The sequence below is a fragment of the Lepidochelys kempii genome, chromosome 8 (genome assembly GCF_965140265.1).
Source record: "Lepidochelys kempii isolate rLepKem1 chromosome 8, rLepKem1.hap2, whole genome shotgun sequence".
Lineage (NCBI taxonomy): Eukaryota > Metazoa > Chordata > Testudines > Cheloniidae > Lepidochelys > Lepidochelys kempii.
Genome location: NC_133263.1, coordinates 25738688 through 25759227, shown reverse-complemented (window position 1 = coordinate 25759227; position 20540 = coordinate 25738688). Strand labels below are relative to the sequence as shown.

Genomic DNA, 20540 nt, shown 5'->3' with positions numbered 1-20540 from the left:
GGGAATGGTGTGCTCAGTGTCCCCGCCTGTTCAGGAGGGGGCTGCCGCATTGTGCACAAGCTGGTAGCCCCCCTGTCCTCACATAGAGTCAGCTTCACCAATCCATCTAGAGGTGTTGACTGCATGGATCATTGTTCTTAGATCCTTTTCCAAGAGGACTGAACCAAACTGAAAGTGGAAGAGGGCATATTTGCCGGTCTGCCATTTCACAGACTTATAGTCTTTTCAGTGTGAAGCTAAGTGTCATCATCACCTTTTGAGAATCCCATTTTTTTTAGAAATCTCCCCCATAACACACGAGACTCAAGATAAGCCAAGAGCTGGCTTTGATCTGTAGCTGTATGGTGTCTAGCAACTTTCAAATACATTTTTGGAAGGTGGTTCTTAATAAAGCACTGAAATGAATTTTGTACCTGGGGCCAGATTTTTCTGTTTCATTTCCCACCCCATCTTCCCATAAACCATGAATCCCATTGTTCTACAGTGGAGTAGAGAGATTAGTGCCATGAAATCAATTTAATTTCACTTTCAATATCCTGAGGAGTATTTATTAAATTGGAACAGGGCAGGGAACTGCATCCAAGTAAGTTTTATTTTTGGAGTTTGCCAGCAAAGCTCTCACTAGATATGGAAGTTGGGGGCTGACACTGCTAGGAGTCTTCTTCAAACTTTAAGTTTCAGATTTAGAAAACTAGCAACATTCTACCTCTCTTACAAATCTGTTGGCCATGAAGTTCAGCACTGCACAAAGGCCCATAGAGATGACATCACTGGCAGTGAATTGCTACAAAACTTCTATTGGAAAGCAAAATGCTTTTAATGCTTCAGTGCTTTCCAAAATGGTCAAGAAATTTCCTCATATGACTCACATCTGAAAAATGTCATATTTTTATTGAACTCACAGGTACCCAACTTTCTGGGAAATTGGTAGTAGATATTGCTTCATGGCTTAGAGTCTGCTAGTCTAATAAGGAGCCTGTACCTTTGCTTGATGGTCTTTGAGTTTATCAGCTACAGGCAGTGAACTGTGTCATTATTGGAACTGATCCATATTTCTTAAGTTATATATGACAAACTTTAATTGCAAAATGGACTCAGGTGAGGAGGTAACAACTTTGTGAAGGTTTACATTGACCAGCAATGAACCACAAAGGGCATGTGAAAGAGGTTGGAGAGACAAATCAAAGCCTTGTTATGCTCTCAATATCACACCTTGATCCTCTTTGCTAGCAAAAGTAATGCATGAAGGTAATGGTCTTGAAGCCCAGGAGCTGAAAGTACTTCTGAAAGTTATAAGGATTCAGCAGCACATCAAAAAACTGCCTTTTTCATGAAAATTCTGGAGTGCCTGCTTGGCAAGGGGTAGAATTCTGTGAGTAGCTGAATATGCATGTGTTGTGAAAATGGGTTGTATACAACAATAAATTAGATTCCACCTCCTTACCAGAATACATGGGCAGAATTAAGTACTTGCATTTTAAAAGAAATTATTTGAGAATCAGATCTTTCTTGCTGACAGCCAAATGTCTATGAGCCTAAACCTACCCTCCCATGGAAAGGGCACACGGGAGCCAGGAAACTGTGAGGAGGTACTCTCCTATTCCTGCATATCTTCACCTTGGGTTTAGAGGCCACAGACGAGGTAAGGGGTAAGGCCCCACTGCAATGCGTTTCCTGGGAATCTGCAGCCTGAAAAATAGTTTTGACCTCTGCCTTTTTCGCCCTAGCTGACTGGATTCAAAAATGTCTGTCACTGAAAGGATAGTGTGGGCATGGAGTGTGAGTTAGTGCTGCTTCAAACAGCATTACTGTAGATGCAGATATTCACTTGGATATCAATGGCTTCAGGAGGGGAAGAATGCTATAGAGAATGGCTCCCCTCCAAAACCTTGGGGAAAACAAGCCCACAGATGAGCTATTACAGGATTCCAAAGAGTGCGGTAGAAAATGCTGAAGAGGTAGAAGCTCCCCTCTGACATGATTTGCCTGAGCAACATCCCCTCCATTCACAGAAGTGAAGTGGACAACCCATTTTTCCACATTCCTTGCACTATTTCAGCTGTTTTTCTCCTCCACTTGTGGATACCACAGATTCCTGAACTCGATCTACACTTGGCATAGAAAGAAAAGAGGGACTGGTGTTCCTATATATTGTTTAAATACGTAAAGAATGTTACTGATTTGTTTAGTGTAGAAAAACAGACAGATGTTATGGATTTCCCCTTTAAAGCGTTAAAAACCTGCCAGTTCAAGGCCCCAGTCTTGGTTGCAGTCTCATGCTCTATTGTAACGCAAAACTAAAAAAGTAACTCTGGCATAAGCACTCCCCATCTAACTTGTTTTCAGTCATTTCTCATTTTCTTTTTAGGCTGCAATTTTCAATGGTTAGGCCTTGCCTGAATGCAATTATTATTTTGTTAAATAGTTGAGCAAAGCCTGTTCTGTCTTAATAGTTGGGATTTTTTTTCACTCATTTTTCCACTTATAAAAAAAAAATTTTTTATGATCTTGCTAGAGTTTTTCAGTACCCAAAAACCCAGATTTAAAGCTCAAGTTCAGCTGGGGAAGTAGTTCTTTTGAAGAATGCCTTTGAATGTTCCTGAGAAAGTTGTTTTATGAACCTTTGAAAGAAGTTCTACTGAAAATGGGAGATGATTTGGGGAATCTGTCTCTGAGCAGTTTATGAATTCTGTTTGATACTGGGTCCTTTTACATGCATCTGTGTCAGACTGCTGATTACATTTTGAACGTGGGGCTTATTTGTCTTCCGTTGTCCCTCGGTGTTGGACTGGAAGTCCAAGAGGTAGTGCCACAGAACTAATAACAGAGAGTTGTTAAACGTCCATGGTCCTCACCCTAGACAAAAAGCTGGCTCCCACCCACGAGAACTGATTTATTAGGGGAAAGGTGGTCTCGGAACAAAGTCATCTGATAGGTCTGTGCTCACCTGTTAAGGCTACAGGTCACAAGCTAGGAGACTGGAAGGTTATAAAAGGGAAGGAGCTGCTCTGCTATGGTTTTCAGCCTTTTCCACTAGCTCAAGCTGAAGAAAGCTCCTGACAGAGACTGATGTGACAGTGTCCAGCAGGTAGAACTCAATCAGATCTGTGACAGAACGGTTGATTTTGTCAGGGATTTTCCACTAGGCTCCTAGCAAAGCAGCTAAGGGAGGCTATCACCCTGTTACAGCTCTTGTCACTTTCCACTTCCACCCCAGCACTCTCCCTTGTTGGGCTCCCCCATCTCCTGCTTCTACTCGGGGCAGCAGGTTTGTATAATTTTTGGTGGTGCCCAGAATGGGTCTAAGTTGTGCCCCCCACCTCCTTAAGGGTCTGGGAGGAAGTTTGGGTGCAGGCTCTAGGCTGGGGCAGGGAGTGGGCTCTGGGAAGGCATTTGGGCAGGGTGTAGGCTCTGGGAGGGAGCTGGGGTGTGGGGTCTGGGCTGGGGCAGGAGGAGTGGGTGTAAGGGATGTGTTCTGGGAGGGAGTTTGGGTGAGGGGTCTGAGCTGGGGCAGGAGTGTAGGAGGGGGCTCAGGGCTGGGGCTGAGGGTTGGGGTGCAGGGGGTGAGGGCTCTGGCTGGGGGCACTGGCTCTGGGGTGGGGCAGAGATGAGAAGCTTGGGGTGGAGACGGCTAGGGCCAGGGCCAGGGCCAGGGCCAGGGCGGACTCCCCCCATCACTCTCCCCCACTGCTGCTGCCCCTTAACAGAGCCTCACTGGGGGTGGGGGATGGGGCTGCCCTTTGCCCAGCGTGGGGTAGAAGCAGTGACTGTGGGGATGGGATGCAGGGTGGCACTACACTCACCCAAGCCCCAGCTGCTCAGGTCTAGGAAGACCCCTCACCTCCCCTGTGGTAGTGAGTGCTGGAGAGGAGGGGGCTGCCATCACATGTGGCTTCCTCCCCTGCTGCAGGCTGCTGCCCCTCATCCAGGGCTGCAGGCTAGGGGCAGGATCTCAGGATCAGACACTCAAGGAAGCCCCAGCAGTTGCTCAGGTGAGCGAGGTCCAGAGGCTCTTCCAGAGTCTCCTCCCGGTGGGTGCTGGGGGAGGGGAGGGCTGCCAATCATGTGTGCACCTCCTCCCCTACTCCGGTGCAGCAGCTGCCAGCTGCCTCAGCCTGCTCTTGTTCTGTAGCCTAGCCTTAGGCAGCAGCGCAAGCAAAGGACAGCAGCATGGAGCAGCAGGGCAGCGCCCACTTTTAATCAGGCAGGGACATGTCGGGGGGGCAGCAGACGGGGGCAGGGGAGAGACCAGTCTCCAAACATTAGTGGACCTGGGCCCCCAGCCCTGAATATTGCTGGAGCCTGGGCACCGCAGGCCCATGTAACTCGCCACGCCTGCTCCTACTTTGGGTCTTCATGCTATTTTCATGATGCTCCCAACATCTAGAGGTGCAGCTTTCAGACTTTCATTCTCAAAGGGATTTTAAAAAATAAACTAGCTGCTTTCATGTGAAAGGAGGAAAGTTTAGGCCAACATACATGTTTCATATTTTACTTTACTGTGATAAGTGATTTTATTCTACATGCTACAAAATGTTATGAACTCATAACCACAGAAAAATGCTTCTATCAGGTTGAAGGACTCATCACCTCCCAAAGCCCGTGCTGGAGGTGTGATCTCTGTAGGTTCTTTTATTGTTTAAATATTTTCTATTTAAGGCTTTCACCTTAATAGTAAATATGCTTGCTTAGAAAAAGCTATGTGGTAACTTATCACTGTGGACAATTATGCTGTTTATAATCTCTGAAGAGAAAACAAAGTGTAGATGCAGGTGTGGGTCTCAGCCCAAGAGGTGATGACTGAGGAGCTGGGACTTAAAGTGGGTGCTCTTGCTGGACCACAAGGGTGAAGGGGGTGAGGCCAGGGATGAGCAGTTTGGGATGCAGGAAGGTGCTCCAGGGCTATGGGGGGGGAGAAGAGAACGAACTCCCTCCGCCTCTCTCAGCCCAGGTGCTGCTGCGGGAGGAGGGAGAGAGGCGCCCTGGCAGGTCCGAGGCAGGGAGGGGCACCCCAGCAGCTTGGGGCCAGGGAAAGGTGGTTCCCAGGCGGTTCCCTGCGCGGTGCTCAATAGGCTGTTGCATGGCTGCACAGCTTGCAGGGAACTTAACACTCCACCCATCCCTTGGGGACTGTGGCCCATCCGTTGAGAAAGATTTCTCTAGCCCATGACTGTGGAGTTTAATTTACTTGAAGTATATCAATATGATTTTACCATTATTTCCTCCAGGACATATGAACATTGTGAAGGGGGTTGCAACTTGTTAAGATTTAGAAAAAATTCTTGAGTCAATCACGGACGCTGATGCCAGCAACATATATTTATTGTCATTTTCAAGATATAACTTATTGTGTGCATATCAGGAATTCAGATGAAAACCAAGTTTATGATAAACTCTTCTCATATATGGAATTAGAGGGACACATTTTCAAGTTGGCCTGTAAAAGATTTTTAAAACTGGTTATCTTCCAACTTTTTGATCCATAAAAGCCTGAAGGGTTTCCAGGTTTTTTCCTATTTATTTTTGCCTCAGATCTAGAATATCAAATCCAGTTTTCTGTGGTCTCCCAGGAAGATCTCAGAACAGGCATACTGTAAGCATCAAGCTCTTACTGGTAGTTTGAATCTCTAAACAAGGACATTAGTATACATCAATTCTCGGAAACGTTAATTGGGCACTGAATTCAAATAGGTGTTAAGAACAAAGTTTTGAATAGTCTATAAACTGTTTGCGGTAGGGAGCTTACACTGTTGTAGTTATTAAGCAAACCCTTAGTGTAGGCATTACACCAGTAAGACACTTACCACATCAGTGTATGTGCCTACCTCAGGAGTTTTCACAGGGGAGCGAGGTTGTTGTAGTCAAATTCTTGACTTTCTTCCCCTGAATTGTTCACCTTTCACTTTTATTTTTTGTTGCCCTTGTTTCACTACTTCTCCTACCATGCAGTGTTCCAGCCTACATAGGATCTGAGTTTCTAGTATAACAAACAAACAGGAAAACGAATATACACTTCAAGTCTTTACACAAAGCAAAGGCAGGCCCAAGCCCATTTCCCTCCCTACACTTGGCAGGTCACCTTTACAGAGAGACAAATGCATACAATGAGACAAGTGCATACAATGAACAAATATATGAAGCTGCAGGAGTTCCAAGATATACAACATTGTGAAAATATATCTCAAGCATAAAAACTACACTCAGTAATTGCAAAAATAAAGTTTCACATTCTTTTAAACATTTTGATCCAAGCTCAAAGCAAATGAACATTAAACTTCAATGATTCTCGCCTTAACTCACATTAGTACAATAACTTTAAAATTTAAAAGTAGAATCTTTTTTGGTGATAAAGAAACTGACCAGGTCCTTCAAAGAAGATACTGTACATATAGCAAAGATCCTAAGCATCAACAGTATATTCCAGCCAAAAGGAAGTCTCCAGCTGACCTGTTTCATACTTAGCATCAAATGTTACTGAAGACTAAGAACCATAATTCACTAGGATCAGATATTAGGTTAGACCAGTACAAACAGAAGGAAAAACAAAACACTTTAAACAAGGTTCATTTTTTGCCATTGAGCTTTTTAGGCTAACAATTTCACTAGTGCAAGACCATATTTTTACCTGATTCAATGAAAGCTCATAAGTGTCACAATTTTTAAGAACACTCATACAAAACTATTTTTTTCCTTTTTTAAAAAAGTGCCACATACCATACTTTAATTAAAAAGTTTACAAATTAATGGAAGACAGTCTGTCTCCATCTCTTGTCAACAAGGAAAGGCCAAAGCGATTCTCTGATCCCAACTCGAAAAGGCGTTCGTTGTCCTATTCCCAGCATCTCTAGTTTAGAGCAGTCGAGCTGAGCATTCCTCGGACGAAGAGCACCCACTACTGGGCTATCAGTAATCTTTAAAAAAAGAGAGAAAAACACTATATACAGTTAAAAACAGGGGCTTCTAAATAAGAATGAGTGCACACTACCATTTGTTGCTTTCAATATGTTTGTTCCCTTCAGGCAATTTTTCTGTTGCTGGACAGAGCCTACATAAGGAATTCCTGCCACCTGAAATGCCCTCTCTCTCCATCTCAGACTTCATCTCAAATTGAAGTAAGTTAAGATCCATTTTTTCCCTTACCTAAAATTTTTGAACAATGAAAGGCTAGGAAGACAAATTTTCATTTTGTAGAGCATTTAGGGACGGTGTGTATTAACCGCCCAACAGAAAATCTCATTTTACTTGTGCTCCTGGTGTGAATCTTCTTTATGACAAGTGGAAGAATTTCCTTCAGCTAGACAGCTACAAAATGCATCAGACCTGTCTGAACTGGTAAAGAGTGAGCCATTTAATGTTTTTCCACGTCGTCTCCTCTCTTCCATATCTTATCCCCACTTCCCTAACAACGGCCAGGAAATCAGCAGTTGTGGATAACGGATGAGGAGTGCATATTCGTGGGATGAAAAATGCTTTAGAGACCTGCTTCTGCCACCAACAGTAAAGGTTGTTAAATATATGATCTCAGACCAACCTAGTATTGTGTGTGTGTGTGTGTAAGGTGTCTTTCTTCCGTGTCACATTTCAGTACTAACTTTACTAATTAAGAATCCATGAACTTGTGAGCTAATAAGTCTCACTTTACCTTTAAATATAAACCCTAGAAGTTAACAGCATCTAACTAACAACATATGTAGTAGATTTCTTTTTTAAGTCTGATCCTGAGGTGCTAAGCATTTTCAAATTTTCCCTTTTTCCTGAAATTTCTTCCTTTACATATTTACATAAACTCAAAAGTTATATGTTTTTAAATCCACCATTCTAAATATCCATGGATATCTCTCAACAATGAAGACCTATTCAGAGAATGGAATTTGAAAAGAAATAATAGTAACTTAAACATTACGACAATACAAAGGAGATTATCTTCAAATTAAGATACAGTAAATTTTATAGTCTTCCTTTAATGAAAAATATAAGAGGCAACAATTAGTTACAACTTTATTGATTACTAGAGAAATTGCTCAGTTTACAAAAAGTAGTCTGTGAAACTAAGGTATGCTAAATTAAATCTATGACTGCTAATTAAGTAGTTGGCTAGTTGGTTATTATTCACTTTAAAAAAAAATCAAAAGACTCTGCTTTAGCCAGCTGTATCCTAGAAGTACTTTACACACTGGACTTGCACATTTCTATAAGAATATACTGTACTTATGGGTAAACTGATTTCTGATTGGAATGATACATCTGTCATAGGAAAACAGAATCCAGTTAACATAGTAGCTGTCATTTCCCTGCAGCAGAAGATATCTGACAATGTTGTTGGCAGTACGTCATGCCAAATTGAGGATTTTGGGGATTCTTCCTTTTGCAGTACTAACATGTAATTGTTCACACTATCAGGAGAAGCAGCTCACTTGTATTTTCAGTATAAGAAAGTGGCTCAAATGAAAACATTCAGAAATTTCTATACTTTTATATAGCCTCAACATTACTTACTGGTCTCAAGTGGCTGCTGGGGAGGTTGAAAGCATCTGCTATAGTACATGCCATTTCATACTTGGTCATCTGTTCATTACCAGACCAGTGGAATGTTCCTTTTATTGATGGATCCTAGAAAGAAACAAGCACAGATGAAGAAACAGAATGTACAGGCTGCCATTCAAACAAGATGATACCATCCTGAAAAACAAGTTAATAATTAATTGAAATATTTCTGGAACAAATACATTTCCAGAGTAGAGACTGAGCAGATGTTTGGGAAGTGAAAAACGTAGCCCTTATAAAGCTATCGGTGGGGCTGGCACAGTCCTGATGCTACACATATCTGGCCGGACTTTTCAGAGACAGTGAATATGCTTGACTCAACTGTGCATGAACTAAATGCGCTCTTAAAGACGACATGACAAAAAAGGTTCAACGTATAGAAAAATCCATTCTAAGCCAATCATTTATCAAAATTCAAATAATGCAAGTGTGAAAGACACCATGAACCCTATTCTCCCTCACATCAAATAAAGGCTATGTAGAAGTTCTCAGACTGAACAAAGGCATAATTTTTTTTTAATATATAAATAGATATAGGAGTTGACAAATCCAATCCTGTCCACGTAATACGGCTGGCTGTGCAGTATGCCACATTTTGAGTCAATTTACTTGTCAATTTACTTGTCACCATAGCAATTTCTGGGTAGTGACTGCCAAAGCTAATATTGCAAGACAATTTAGTGTTAGTGTTTCCACGTTTGTAACTTTTCAGCAAGCTGCAATTTTGCACTTTAGCATGAATTTTTCCACGCATGGTTCCTATCAATAGTTTTTGGGGGGAAACTATGCCTGCCAGTTTTGAGTTAAATTGGAAAAATACACTTATTTTAAAAAATACTAGTTGCAGTTTTTAGAAGAGTGATGGGACTGGGATAGTTAGAAACAGCTAAAGGTTGAAAGATGGCTCTTGGACATGTAAGCAGCTCTCTGGAGAGCTGTACTTCTGCCAGGTTGGGGGAGAGTGGGGGGGACACAACTTATTTTGGTTTTGCAGAACTATGATAGTTTGAAAACCCTCCTAGACTGTACATGTTCAATGAAGTGCACACAATGGACAGATTAACTGAACGTGCCTGCGCAACTCAGAAGTGTGCACTCTGCATAAAGATTCTGGGCTGCTCCCTCTTAAATTTGGAGCTACTGCCTTCTGAATAGGCCTCTAAGCCCTTATTTCCCCAGAACTGTGTTTGTTTGAAATTGGGATCATTAGAGAAAATTCAGTTAATGCTTCCTGGATTTTGAGCCCCAAAATGCACTCCAGGGCCCAGCATGTTTGAAACTTGTTACCGGGCAGTGCTTCCCTGGGCTTCTCTTTGGCCTTACCTTCTCAGTTGGAGTCTGTCTACAGCAGCTAAATGTTATTACAAGGGTTATCTGCACAAATGAATACCTCCTCCATGGTCCTATTCTGACAGCTCAGCTGGAAGAGCTCTGTAGTAGCAACTTAATGAGGATTTGTATAAAATGGTAGAGAGCTCATGCTCCATTTCAGAGAAATTGGAACATTTACAGTTTCTCTGAAACCCCTACCTCTCTATCAACATTCACCCCCGTCTGTCTCTCTGCAGCTGCATCAAATATTTTTTAAACCGCACTCAGCACCACTGCATGAGCATCTTAAAAGAACTGTGTCCACCATAAAAAGTCTCATCAATCTTGATCTTAAAAAAACCCAAAGGGTAGAAAATTTAAGTGTACAATTTATTGTAGAAATACTATGGTGATGAACCGATGACTTGCATTTTTAGTCCTGGAGACAGCAAGATTCATGGTCATTCTAATTTCTTGTGCGCAAACAGCTAAGAAAGCTCTGGGTTCTGCTCTCGCACTCTCATCCTTGCAACTTATAATTCCAACATTTCCCAAGTAGCACAACACTCATTGAGGGTCATGGATAGAGAAGTAGTTACTGAAGTAGCAGAGGCTCAGCCCAGTGCTCTGTAAATTAGAACCAGAACCTTGGATTTGATTTGGTACTCAACTGTACCAAAGCATGGAGGGGAAAATTAAAAAACAAAAACAATCTGTATTTTGTCTAAAGGAGGCTCATTTTCTCAAAAATTCTCACCAACATTCTCTTCTCTGATAGCTGTCGGCAAACACTGGCTACATCCTTGATGTTGGTGGGAAATCTCTGTTGCCAGTGGTCCATATTGGCTGATTTGTTACTGAACTGCACTTTATCAAACATAACAGTCACAGCACTCTCTTCCAGCTTTTCTACCTCCCCGTATAAGACAGGAATTCTGAGCACTGCAGCACCTAAAGAGGAAAAATATTTTTTTTAAAGTGTTAAAAGGAAACTATGAATAACTATGACCTAATGAATCCTTGAGAATAACCCTAAGAGAATTACAGAACGTGGATAAAAATTGTTTTAGACCTTTGGTAAACTTTACATATATTCACATCCCTAAAAGAGAAACAGTATTAACTGTGCTTGTGTACAGTCTGCTGTCATCTCATTTTTAATCAATATGAATTTTTCAAATTTCATATAGAACTGAGAACATTTATATACAGTAAATTAAAGCTGCTAAAATTACACCAAAAGACATCTATTCCTCTTTGAGTAAAGCAGACATTTATATAGCTAATACTTTTATTCAAAGTGTTTATAATGCCAGTGATCTGTACTGTTAATGGACAGGGAGAGGCACCTACAGGTGAATTACCCAAGACTTGCAGAGAAAAGAGAATGAGCGAACAAAAGGCATCTCACAAGGGACCCATGGTGCAGGCAGGAGCGGAGGGGAGAAACAATATTACAGAGAAAGTGAGAAATTAGTAAACACAGGGAATTAAATTAACTCAAGTGGCTACTTTAAAAAAAATCAAAGAAAATATGTAAATGTAGGCAATTAGGAAGTGAAGAAGAAGAACATATAAGTTGCTGAGACTGTAAAAGAGATTTTTTCATTAATGCCGTGACTATATACAAGACTGCTGTCTGGATGATATACTCCCTACTGTAGGAAGGGAATTACCATTTGTTTTGACACTAATAGTTTTTGAAAGGTTATCAAAACTGAGACGGGAAGAAAGAACAAAGAACCATTTTGGGTTGTTGTTTTTTGGTTTTGTTTTTAAAGGAAGCAAAGTGATCTCTCACTGCTTCAAACAAACAAAAAAAAAAATCATAAGAAAAGCCACTAAAAACCTAATTGTAAATAGAACTATTCACAATACAAATATATAAAGATCTTCCAATACAAACTTGATTGTAATTCTATAATAAAAGAAACCAAAGTTAACAGTTGAAAGACTGATCCATATACTATTTGGATTTTAGTAAAACAACCAATTCAGTGTATTATGATATCTTACTCAAAATCAACTTAAATCTGCTTACACAGGAATACTGCCACAGACTAATTACTGACTGAAAGACCATAACCAAAGGGTTATGAAACATAGCAAAATACTGAGTTGGGGAAGGTGTCTAGTGTTGGTTCCAGTCTTACCTTCATTACCAATCCAGAAGAGGGAGCAAACAGCATCTTAATAAAATGAATAGATCATACTAAATTGGGAGGTTTTGTAAACACTGTTAGGACATAAATAATACAGAAGCAGCTATGGAGATTTGGAATATCAGCAAAGAAAATTAGATTCCACTTGTAAGAAAGAGAAAACAATCCCACAGAGACAGGAAGTTAGATTAGATGTTTTAATAGGTCTTTTCCAAATCCAGAGTCTATGATTGTATTAATTTAATATGACCTATTAGCTCATCTGTAACAAAGTGAGAAGAAAAAACCTTCAATGGAAGGCTTTAAATTGTGTTCTTACCTTCATTATTGTCAAGGACTGCCTTTTCTCCTTCTAGTTTAGTTTTACCATAAAGATTTAGGGGATTTGGTGCATCACTCTCTTTATAAGGAGGATTTGTTCCATCAAACACATAGTCTGTACTAATGTAGATCAGAAATGCTCCAATTCCAGCTAAGATAAAAGATGTGTGGTCGGGGAAGAAAGAAAACTTACTATGAGCCTTTAGTGATAGAAGGGAAAATTGCTATTCATTGCACCTAAAGACATTTGTACTCCAATTCAAATTCACTATAATTCATACTTTCAGTATGAAACTACAGTCATAGATGGGGAAAAATGCATGTTCTAGATTCAATACTATCCCCTTGCCTTCTCACCCCTTCATTCCCTGACTTTGTCTCCTTGATAATCCTCCACACATACACATGTGCAGTCTTCACCTAAATAAGCTAGATAGAAAGCTTGTTGAGGCAATGATGGATCTTGGCTGTTTAAGTGTGAAGTGCTAATGCATACTTATGCCACTGTATAAATTAATGCAGTATCCTCGCAAAAAAAAAAAAATGAATCCATCTCATTGTCTCTTTACCTGCTTCTTTTGCTAAGTTCTCTGAAGCAGTCACATTGAGCTGAGAAACAACATCTGCTTGACTTTCTACAACATCTGGTCTTCTCTCAGCAGCACAATGCACTATCACATGAGGCTGAAAATTAAAGACTCAATTTTAATGAGGAACAAAATAAAAAAAATTGCAATTGTGCCCTCAACATAGAAACCAGGTCCGTCTCATCTACAGAGAAACTAACTAGTATTTTGATTTAATTGTGGCACTGATCCACAACGATCATCATTTATTGTGAAATCTCAAATAGCTTTCTTTCCTTTGGAAATGCAATAGAATAAAGCTGCCTTAAGGTTTTATAATTAATACCTAAGGGTCTCATTTAGTAATTTTGCAGTCATGATCCTCAATAATATCTATCTTACAGCAAGGAGTTTTGTTCTCATCTGAGTGTTAAGGATTATATGGGTTAGACTCAATACCCAATCATCCACAATGGTAATTAAACAATGCTAACCAAATTAGATTTAAATGGTATTAATGCAGAGTTCATAAATGATTTGCTTGGCAGGTGTAGACCAGACACAAGAGCTTTCTAACTCTTTTCTAGACTAGGTCCCTATTTATTCTAGAATAAGCTTTTTTAAAATTTATTTCTTGGAAGCTGTGAAACAGCTCGGAAGTTTGTGAAACACAGAATTGGCTGTTACAAGGCGATTTCTGCCATGAGAGAAACAAGGTATACAATTATTCTGTATCTTTAGTGTAATGAAACCTTATTGTAACATTGCAGTGTCTCCATACAAATCATTACAGAAATGTAACAGCTTTTTATTTAACTACTAAATGGGTGTTTACACACTGACTTGTTGTTGATTGCGTAATAACCCTAGATACAACAAACACAGAGTAGTCACTGTACAAATTAGGGGAACAAGAAAACTGCCATCTTCTTCGAAACTACTACCTCAGAAGGATTTTGGAGTGCCACTTGGATCGTATGAGCTAAATGGTGTAAGACATCTTAAACTTATTTGTTTAATGAAGGATACACATAACTTGCCATATTGCACTGGAGACTGTCTGCTTCTTCTTTCCTTCCAGTAATCTTACCTGAAAATCCTGGATAATGTCATGAACCCCAATAGAATCCAGAAGATTAACCCGCTCAAATTTGGGTCGAGCTCTACTGTATCCACAGCCAACTGCATGCCAATTGTTTTCATTAAATTCTTTGTACACTGCTCTTCCAAGAAGCCCAGTAGCTCCTGTAATCAGAACACGTCTATTGGGAATATTAGCATCTTCCTGGGTGGGGGAAAAACAAAAACAAAAAAAACCCCACACATTTTTATTTCTTTCCATTATACTTAATGTCTCAGTTTAATGTTTTGCTATTTGAATGCAACCATAATCATATTATTCCTGAAAAATGTCCAGGTTTGCTTTCTTCACTGTTTTCAAAAACGTAGTGATTAAGTGATACATTGAGCCCTATAAAGCTTTGTAAAATGTAAATACTTGAAAGCATAGGATAATGTTACAGCAGCAAATATAGATACACATTTATGTTATATTTCAGAGATCTGAACTGCTAAGCTTCATTCAGAAACTTATTTATGTCAGTAGCGCTAAACAAAGAATTTAAAAAAATCAAAAACAAAGGGTCAGATATTTAAGGGAGCTCATAATTCAAGAGCTCCCCTGCACAACAGGAACTGCTAAGTGATGAGTGCTTCTGAAGATCTGACTCTGAATGTTTTATTGAAAAAGCTGTGAACTAATCCTGCAATGAGCTCCTTCTGGGCAGCCTCTGTGCCCAGGAAGAGTCCCACTCATTACAAAAGGATTCTGCAGAGGTATTCCCATCAGGAGCTCACTGCAGAATTGAGATGTAAATTGAATATTTCAGGCAAATAATTAATAAAATATTCACACAATTCATGTTTAGTTGGACAAGATGCATCAGAAAAATGCTTTGATTATTTAACTGTTCCAACTGTCCATGTGGTATACTAAAGCATACTTCAGTGCTTAACAAGATTACCTACAGATAAACTTATATAAATTACATACAAAATGGAGCATGCAAGAATCTTTAATAATAAAAAGTGACTAGCAACCTCAATATAGGGGTTGTGAGCTGCTTCCCTTATAATTATAAGCAAGAATATGTTATTCTTAAATTTAGTCAGGTAACTGGATGATGTTTTAGAGAATCATTCTGAATTTACAAGTCAAAAATTGGATGCTCATTTATATTTGCACTAGAAACTGAGAACACATCCGATGAAATCTAAGCAAAATGATAACCTTTAACAGTTTAACTAGATGCAATTTGTATTCTGTTACTCTACCTTGCTGAGACAGCACAAATGAGTAAGCAAGTTTATGACCAGGAAACCATTTCAAACACTGGGATAAACAATCATGGGTCTTTTCAATCTGCCATAGGTTCAGAACAAATGTATTCTAAGTAACAGGGCTGTTACTCTGAAACCTGTCATTCTAAGTATGAAATAGATCAGATTTCCCAACCTCTATACATAACCCACCCACAATAAGCATTGCATTGATTCTTCATTGAATGCCTCCCTGAAGCAATGTTTGCTCTGCAAGCAGATCCAGTGGGTGCCTTTGATGGTGTTCATGGTTTTGTGTGTCAGCAGGAGCACTGACAGAGTGAACAGAACCTGTGTGTCAGCAGAAGCACTGACAGAGTGAACAGTAACAAGTCTTGTCAATTTCAAGGTTCCTTAGGAAATCAGCTACAGAGGTACTGGAGCATTCTTTTTGCAGACTCAGAATGACAACACCCTATCTGAACACATTCAGAAGATTTTCCTTTAAAACCAGAAGACATAGAAGCTTAAATGCTAACTCCTTGTTTTGCTCCACATTCCCCTTTCTGCAAGAAAAGATTCCTGTTGCTTCTGCATTTCTCTAACTAAAGGGGCAGGGCTAAATATTATATATTAAAGTTATGTCTGGTAACTTCTGTGCCTAGGTAACTCAAGCTGCACAGGTCTGCTAACTCTTTTTTTGAGCTTGTTAAAATTACCAATCCCACTTTATATCAAATTACAAGAGGGTGGATACTTTGACTTTAATATTAAAACTGTGACATGACTGCTGAATGTCAGCCTGAGTTTTACTGTAGTCCTGCATGATTGGAGGATACATTCAAAAAGCTAGTTATGGCTATGAAGGTTTCTGATAAGATTTCTCTCTCTATGACTTAAGTTAAAAATATAAAGCAACATAAAGAATAGTCTGTAATGTTTTGAGTGTCATTCCGTTACACATACGTTTTTATCAGATTAACAGATTCAATTATAAAGAGTGCCTGGAAATCCTGGCAGCAATCACTTGCATTCAAACACTTCCAACTATGAATATAAAAGTAGAATAACGCACTGTACAGATACGTCTCACTCTTCTAGGTGTTCACTGAGGACAGAGGTAAAGGAAGTTTTGAAGCACGAACTGGGATGTTAACCTGAGTTATTTAACAGTAAAGTCTGAAATAAGATCAAAAGAACTTTAATCAGAGGTCTCTTTCAGATAAAAAGAATGAATACACAATGACACCAAAAGCTGAGAAACAGAATATTTCAAAAGACAACATTCCTCTGTAGACACTAGTTGAATGCAATTTAAGAGTATAAGTTTTCAAAAGAGGTGGTAAGTTTCAGCTTTCAACTTGAAAGCGGTTATAAAAATATTTGATGAAAAGAGTTAGTTAAGGAGTTAAGAGCTTGACAGCATGAGACAACAATGAAGTCCAACTATTAAAATCCTTTAAATTTCAAAGCTAATATAATTTAGTGATGACAATACACAGTAATTGGATCTGAACTGGCAAGCAATGCAGTTTTCGGCTGTACCATGCACAGAAATATCTGAACTGGGAAGTCACTGTCAAGACTATCCCTAGAATACTCCAGTTAGTTTTGGACACCCTCAACAACAAAAATGAATGGGAACTCAGAAAAAAGTGATGAAAAGGCTGACAGACTTGAGTTGTAAAGACAGAAAAGTGAACATATCAAAATATTTGACTAGAGCAAGGGAGGGACAACTACTGCCCATCACGGCTTTCAATCCAGCCCACGGGATTGCCAGCCCCGTGGCGTAGCGGGGCTACAGCAGGCTCTATGCCTGCCCTGGCCCTGCACCGCTCCCAGAAGCGGCCGGCACCACATCCCTGCGGCCCCGGGGGAGGGGCAGAGTGCTCTATGCACTGCCCTTGCCTGCAGGCACCGCCCCCTGCAACTCCCATTGGCTGGGAACAGGGAAACGCAGCCAATGGGAGCTTCAGGGGGTGGTACCTGCCCCACCCCACCCCTAGGAATCACTGCCAGACATGCCAGCCACTTTCGGGAGCAGTGTGGGGCCAGGGCAGGCAGGGAGCCTGCCTTAGCCCTGCTTTGTGCTGCTGCCACCCGAGGCTGCTCGAGGTAACCAGCGCCAGCCCAGAGCCTGCATCCCACTGCCCCTTCCCTGAGGCCCTACCCCCCTGCCTTGAGCCCCCGCCGCACCCCTCCTGCACCTCAACCCCTTGCCAAGTCCCCTCCCATACTCTGTACCCCCTCCTGCACCCCAACACTCTGCCCTGAGCCCCCTACTGTATCCCCTCTTGCGCCCCAACCACACCCCAACCCCCTACCCTAGCCCTATATTCATGGTTCAGCATAAGATTTCCCCACCCAGATGTGGCCTTCGGGCCAAAAAGTTTGCCCACCCCTGGACTAGAGGGAAATTTAATCTCTCTCACTTATTTACCAAAATTTTGAAAAACACTTCTAACAGTATTTAAACACCACATTGCAAATATTAAAGACAAAGACACCTATAATCAGTAGTAAAAGTGTTGCTATAACATTAATATAAAACAAAATTATGAAAAAATTAGTCATTAATTCTTGTTCCACCAATCAATAAAAAACTACAAGACCAAATAGGTATAGGTGGATTTTCCAAGGCAGCAAATTCAGGTAAGAGGCCTGCACTGGGAACATTTTTCTGCAAAGTAAAAACATTCCTTAGGTTCTTCACTGTTGTCATGGAATAAAAAGGTAGACAGGTCCCAGATTGTTCAAGTATATGAAGCTTGTAAATACTCTCAAGCTAAAATAAAAAGATATGATGACAACAGTTACCTACCAGGTTACTAGGAGTCAGAATTTCTAAATTCTAATCCCAGGCCAATATCTCCAGCAAAATTCAGGGGACTCAAATGATATAATGGTGCCCTGAGACTACTCAAAAAAAAAGTCTGACATAAAATCTGAGCCACCAGTACAAGTGGCAAGAGCTTTTTGTATACCATGTCTACCTTTAGATGTTTGCAAAATTAGTGGTGATGCGGTTATACAGAAAATATCTTGTGAACAATGCTTCCCTTTCTTCTTCAGTGGATAAGGATAGAGTCTTAGACCACCACAAAAAGAGTGCTATTGTTCCCCCTGGAGGTGAACATCTGGATGAGGCACAAGCTGGTTTATTAAAATCAAATTAAAGAGCATATACAACAGAAGTGGTAGTAATGGATCCCACTAAACATATTATCTTCAAATAAATTGAATTCATACATTTAGATAATGCAGAAATAAATTACTTCCATCCCCCCCCAAGGAACCGGAAGCTGAAGGAACCTTTTCATCAGGTTATCTAATGACAGTTTCATAAATAACTACTTCTTACCGCCCAGAAATCTAATTAGGTCTGTTTTCCTTCTTTATGTCCACTGATATTTTTAATGCGGTACTGATGAGCACTGCTGTCTGGCTGGGTTTGGTGTAGGGCTGCATCAGACTTGACAGCAGGAACACTTATTTCAAGGCTAAGAGATTCATTCTGCAGTAGGCAACTCGTCTGGGGAGCTAGGTGACCCTGGCTGGCCTGGAGAGCGGGGGTGGGGCTGGGCAGGCCCGCTGATGAGCGCGCAGGCTACTTGGGAGCCGGGTCTCCACTCAGAGTCATGCCACAGGAGTGTAGCTGTCCCGCTCCCCCGCACCCGCTGCGGGGGGGGCGGGGCGAGAGACAGCGCCACCCGACCCAGCCGGGAGCTCGCCCGATGCGGCGCCGACGCAAGGCGACGGCTCTCCGGGGTGCAGGCCTCGGGGGGCGAGCTAGAAGCAGGCCGCAGTTGCCGCCCGCAGGGGAGGGGTCTGGCGAGTTGGTCACGGTGGCTGGAGCCCCCGCCAGTAGCTGTTACGGGACAGGCCGAGCCCAAGGCCCCCCGGCCGCTCTGCGCACCCTGCCCCAGCGCTCGGACCGCCAACGCGCCCCGCTCACCTCCACCAGCTCGCACTGCCCCGGCACGAAGCGGATCTTGAGCTCCTTCTCCCGGCCAACCATCCCCGCCGGCCTCGGCCTCCCGCTGCGCCACCGACCCCCTCGCGACCGACGACCGCTTCCGCGCTCACTGCGCAGCTCAGCAGCTGATTGGCTCCTCAGCCGGGAGAGACGGGGTGTACGTGAGGCACGCGAAGGCCCCTCCCGCCAGCTCATTGGCCCCGCTCTCAGCTAGCTCACGCGCAGGGCTCAGGAACACGCCCATTGGCCGGAGGGGTCCCTTACACGAGCTTCTTAAAGGCGCAGCAGCCCTGTTACGCTTTGTTTTGATTAACAGGAGGGCAGCAGTAAATCGGCGGCCCAGCCTAGCCCGGCTGAGGAGCCCATCAGCTGCTCCCCAGTGCGGGTGCAGCTGTTGCCGCCTAGGCCGGACTTAGCTAAGGCTGAGTTGGCTGGTGCGAGCTACACCCTGGTCTAGGCAAGGCCCAGCGGCAGGGAGAGTGCTGGTGGGGCCCGGGTCAAGCCCTCCCGCTGCGGGCATCGGGGCCAACAGGGCTGGTCCCTGGCAGGCCCAGCGCTGTGCCAGAGCTCAGCTCCCTCTGCGAACTGAGGGCCCCATCCTCACTCGTTTACAGTGGGCTGGGGTAGGGGAGGGGGAGGGGGAGGGGGCTCCCTCTGGGGTGGGGCTGGGGATGCGGGATTTGGAGTGCAGGAGGGGGCTCTGGCAGAAGGGTTCAGGATGTGGAAGGCGGCTCTGGGCAGGGGTGCCTGGGGGGAAGGGTCCATCTGGGGATGAAGGATTGGGGGTGCTGGAAGGGGCTCCAGGCTGAGGGGTGGGGCAGAGGGGTGCAGGATATGGGAGGGGGCTCTGGGCTGGGGCAGGTGGTTAGGGTGCAAGGGGGTGAGGGTTCTGTATGGGGGTGCAGGCTCTGGAGTGGGGATGAGGGATTTGGGGTGCAGGGGGCTTCAGATGGGGGTGGGACAGAGCGGTTCAGGGTGTGGCAGTGGGTTGGGGTGTAGGGGGAGGGCTTCATCTGGGGGTGCAAGCTCTGGGATGGAGCCAGGGATGAGGGGTTTGGGGTGCAGGAGGCAACTCTGGGTTTGGGGAGGAGGTGCAGGGTTACCTCCAGTGACTCCCAGTCAGTGGGGCAGCTAAGGCAGACTCCATGCTGTGCCCAGGAAGTAGCCAGCAGCAGTAATGCTCCTAGGCGGAGGTACAGCAAAAAGCTCTGCCTACTGCTCTTGCCTGCAGGCACCGCCCCCGCAGCTCCCATTGGCCGTGGTTTCAGGCCAATGGGAGTGCAGAGCTGGTGCTTAGGAGCCAGATCTGCTCGCTGCTTCCAGGGCGCAGTGCGGAGC

General features: G+C 42.8%; 1 protein-coding gene across 1 annotated transcript; it reads right to left on the bottom strand.

Annotated features, from left to right (window-relative positions):
- Positions 1-5304: 5304 nt before the first annotated feature.
- Positions 5305-19347, bottom strand: MAT2B (methionine adenosyltransferase 2 non-catalytic beta subunit). The gene is made up of 7 exons (XM_073355921.1): positions 19182-19347; positions 13995-14189; positions 12908-13022; positions 12337-12489; positions 10613-10806; positions 8497-8610; positions 5305-6911 (listed from the first exon to the last, which is right to left on the bottom strand). Exons 1-7 carry the CDS (start codon positions 19242-19244, stop codon positions 6741-6743), a joined length of 1005 nt encoding a protein of 334 aa, XP_073212022.1. The 5' UTR covers positions 19245-19347; the 3' UTR covers positions 5305-6740.
- Positions 19348-20540: the final 1193 nt, after the last annotated feature.

What these genes read in the sequence shown, in the direction of transcription:
- MAT2B (XM_073355921.1), bottom strand. Translation starts at nt 19,244, where the DNA reads ATGGTTGGCCGGGAGAAGGAGCTCAAGATCCGCTTCGTGCCGGGGCAG. An exon ending in GAACTTAGCAAAAGAAGCAG is followed by an intron (nt 12,490 to 12,907) that starts GTAAAGAGACAA and finishes CTTTTATCTTAG; the next exon opens with CTGGAATTGGAGCATTTCTG. An exon ending in AGTCCTTGACAATAATGAAG is followed by an intron (nt 10,807 to 12,336) that starts GTAAGAACACAA and finishes TTTCCTCTTTAG; the next exon opens with GTGCTGCAGTGCTCAGAATT.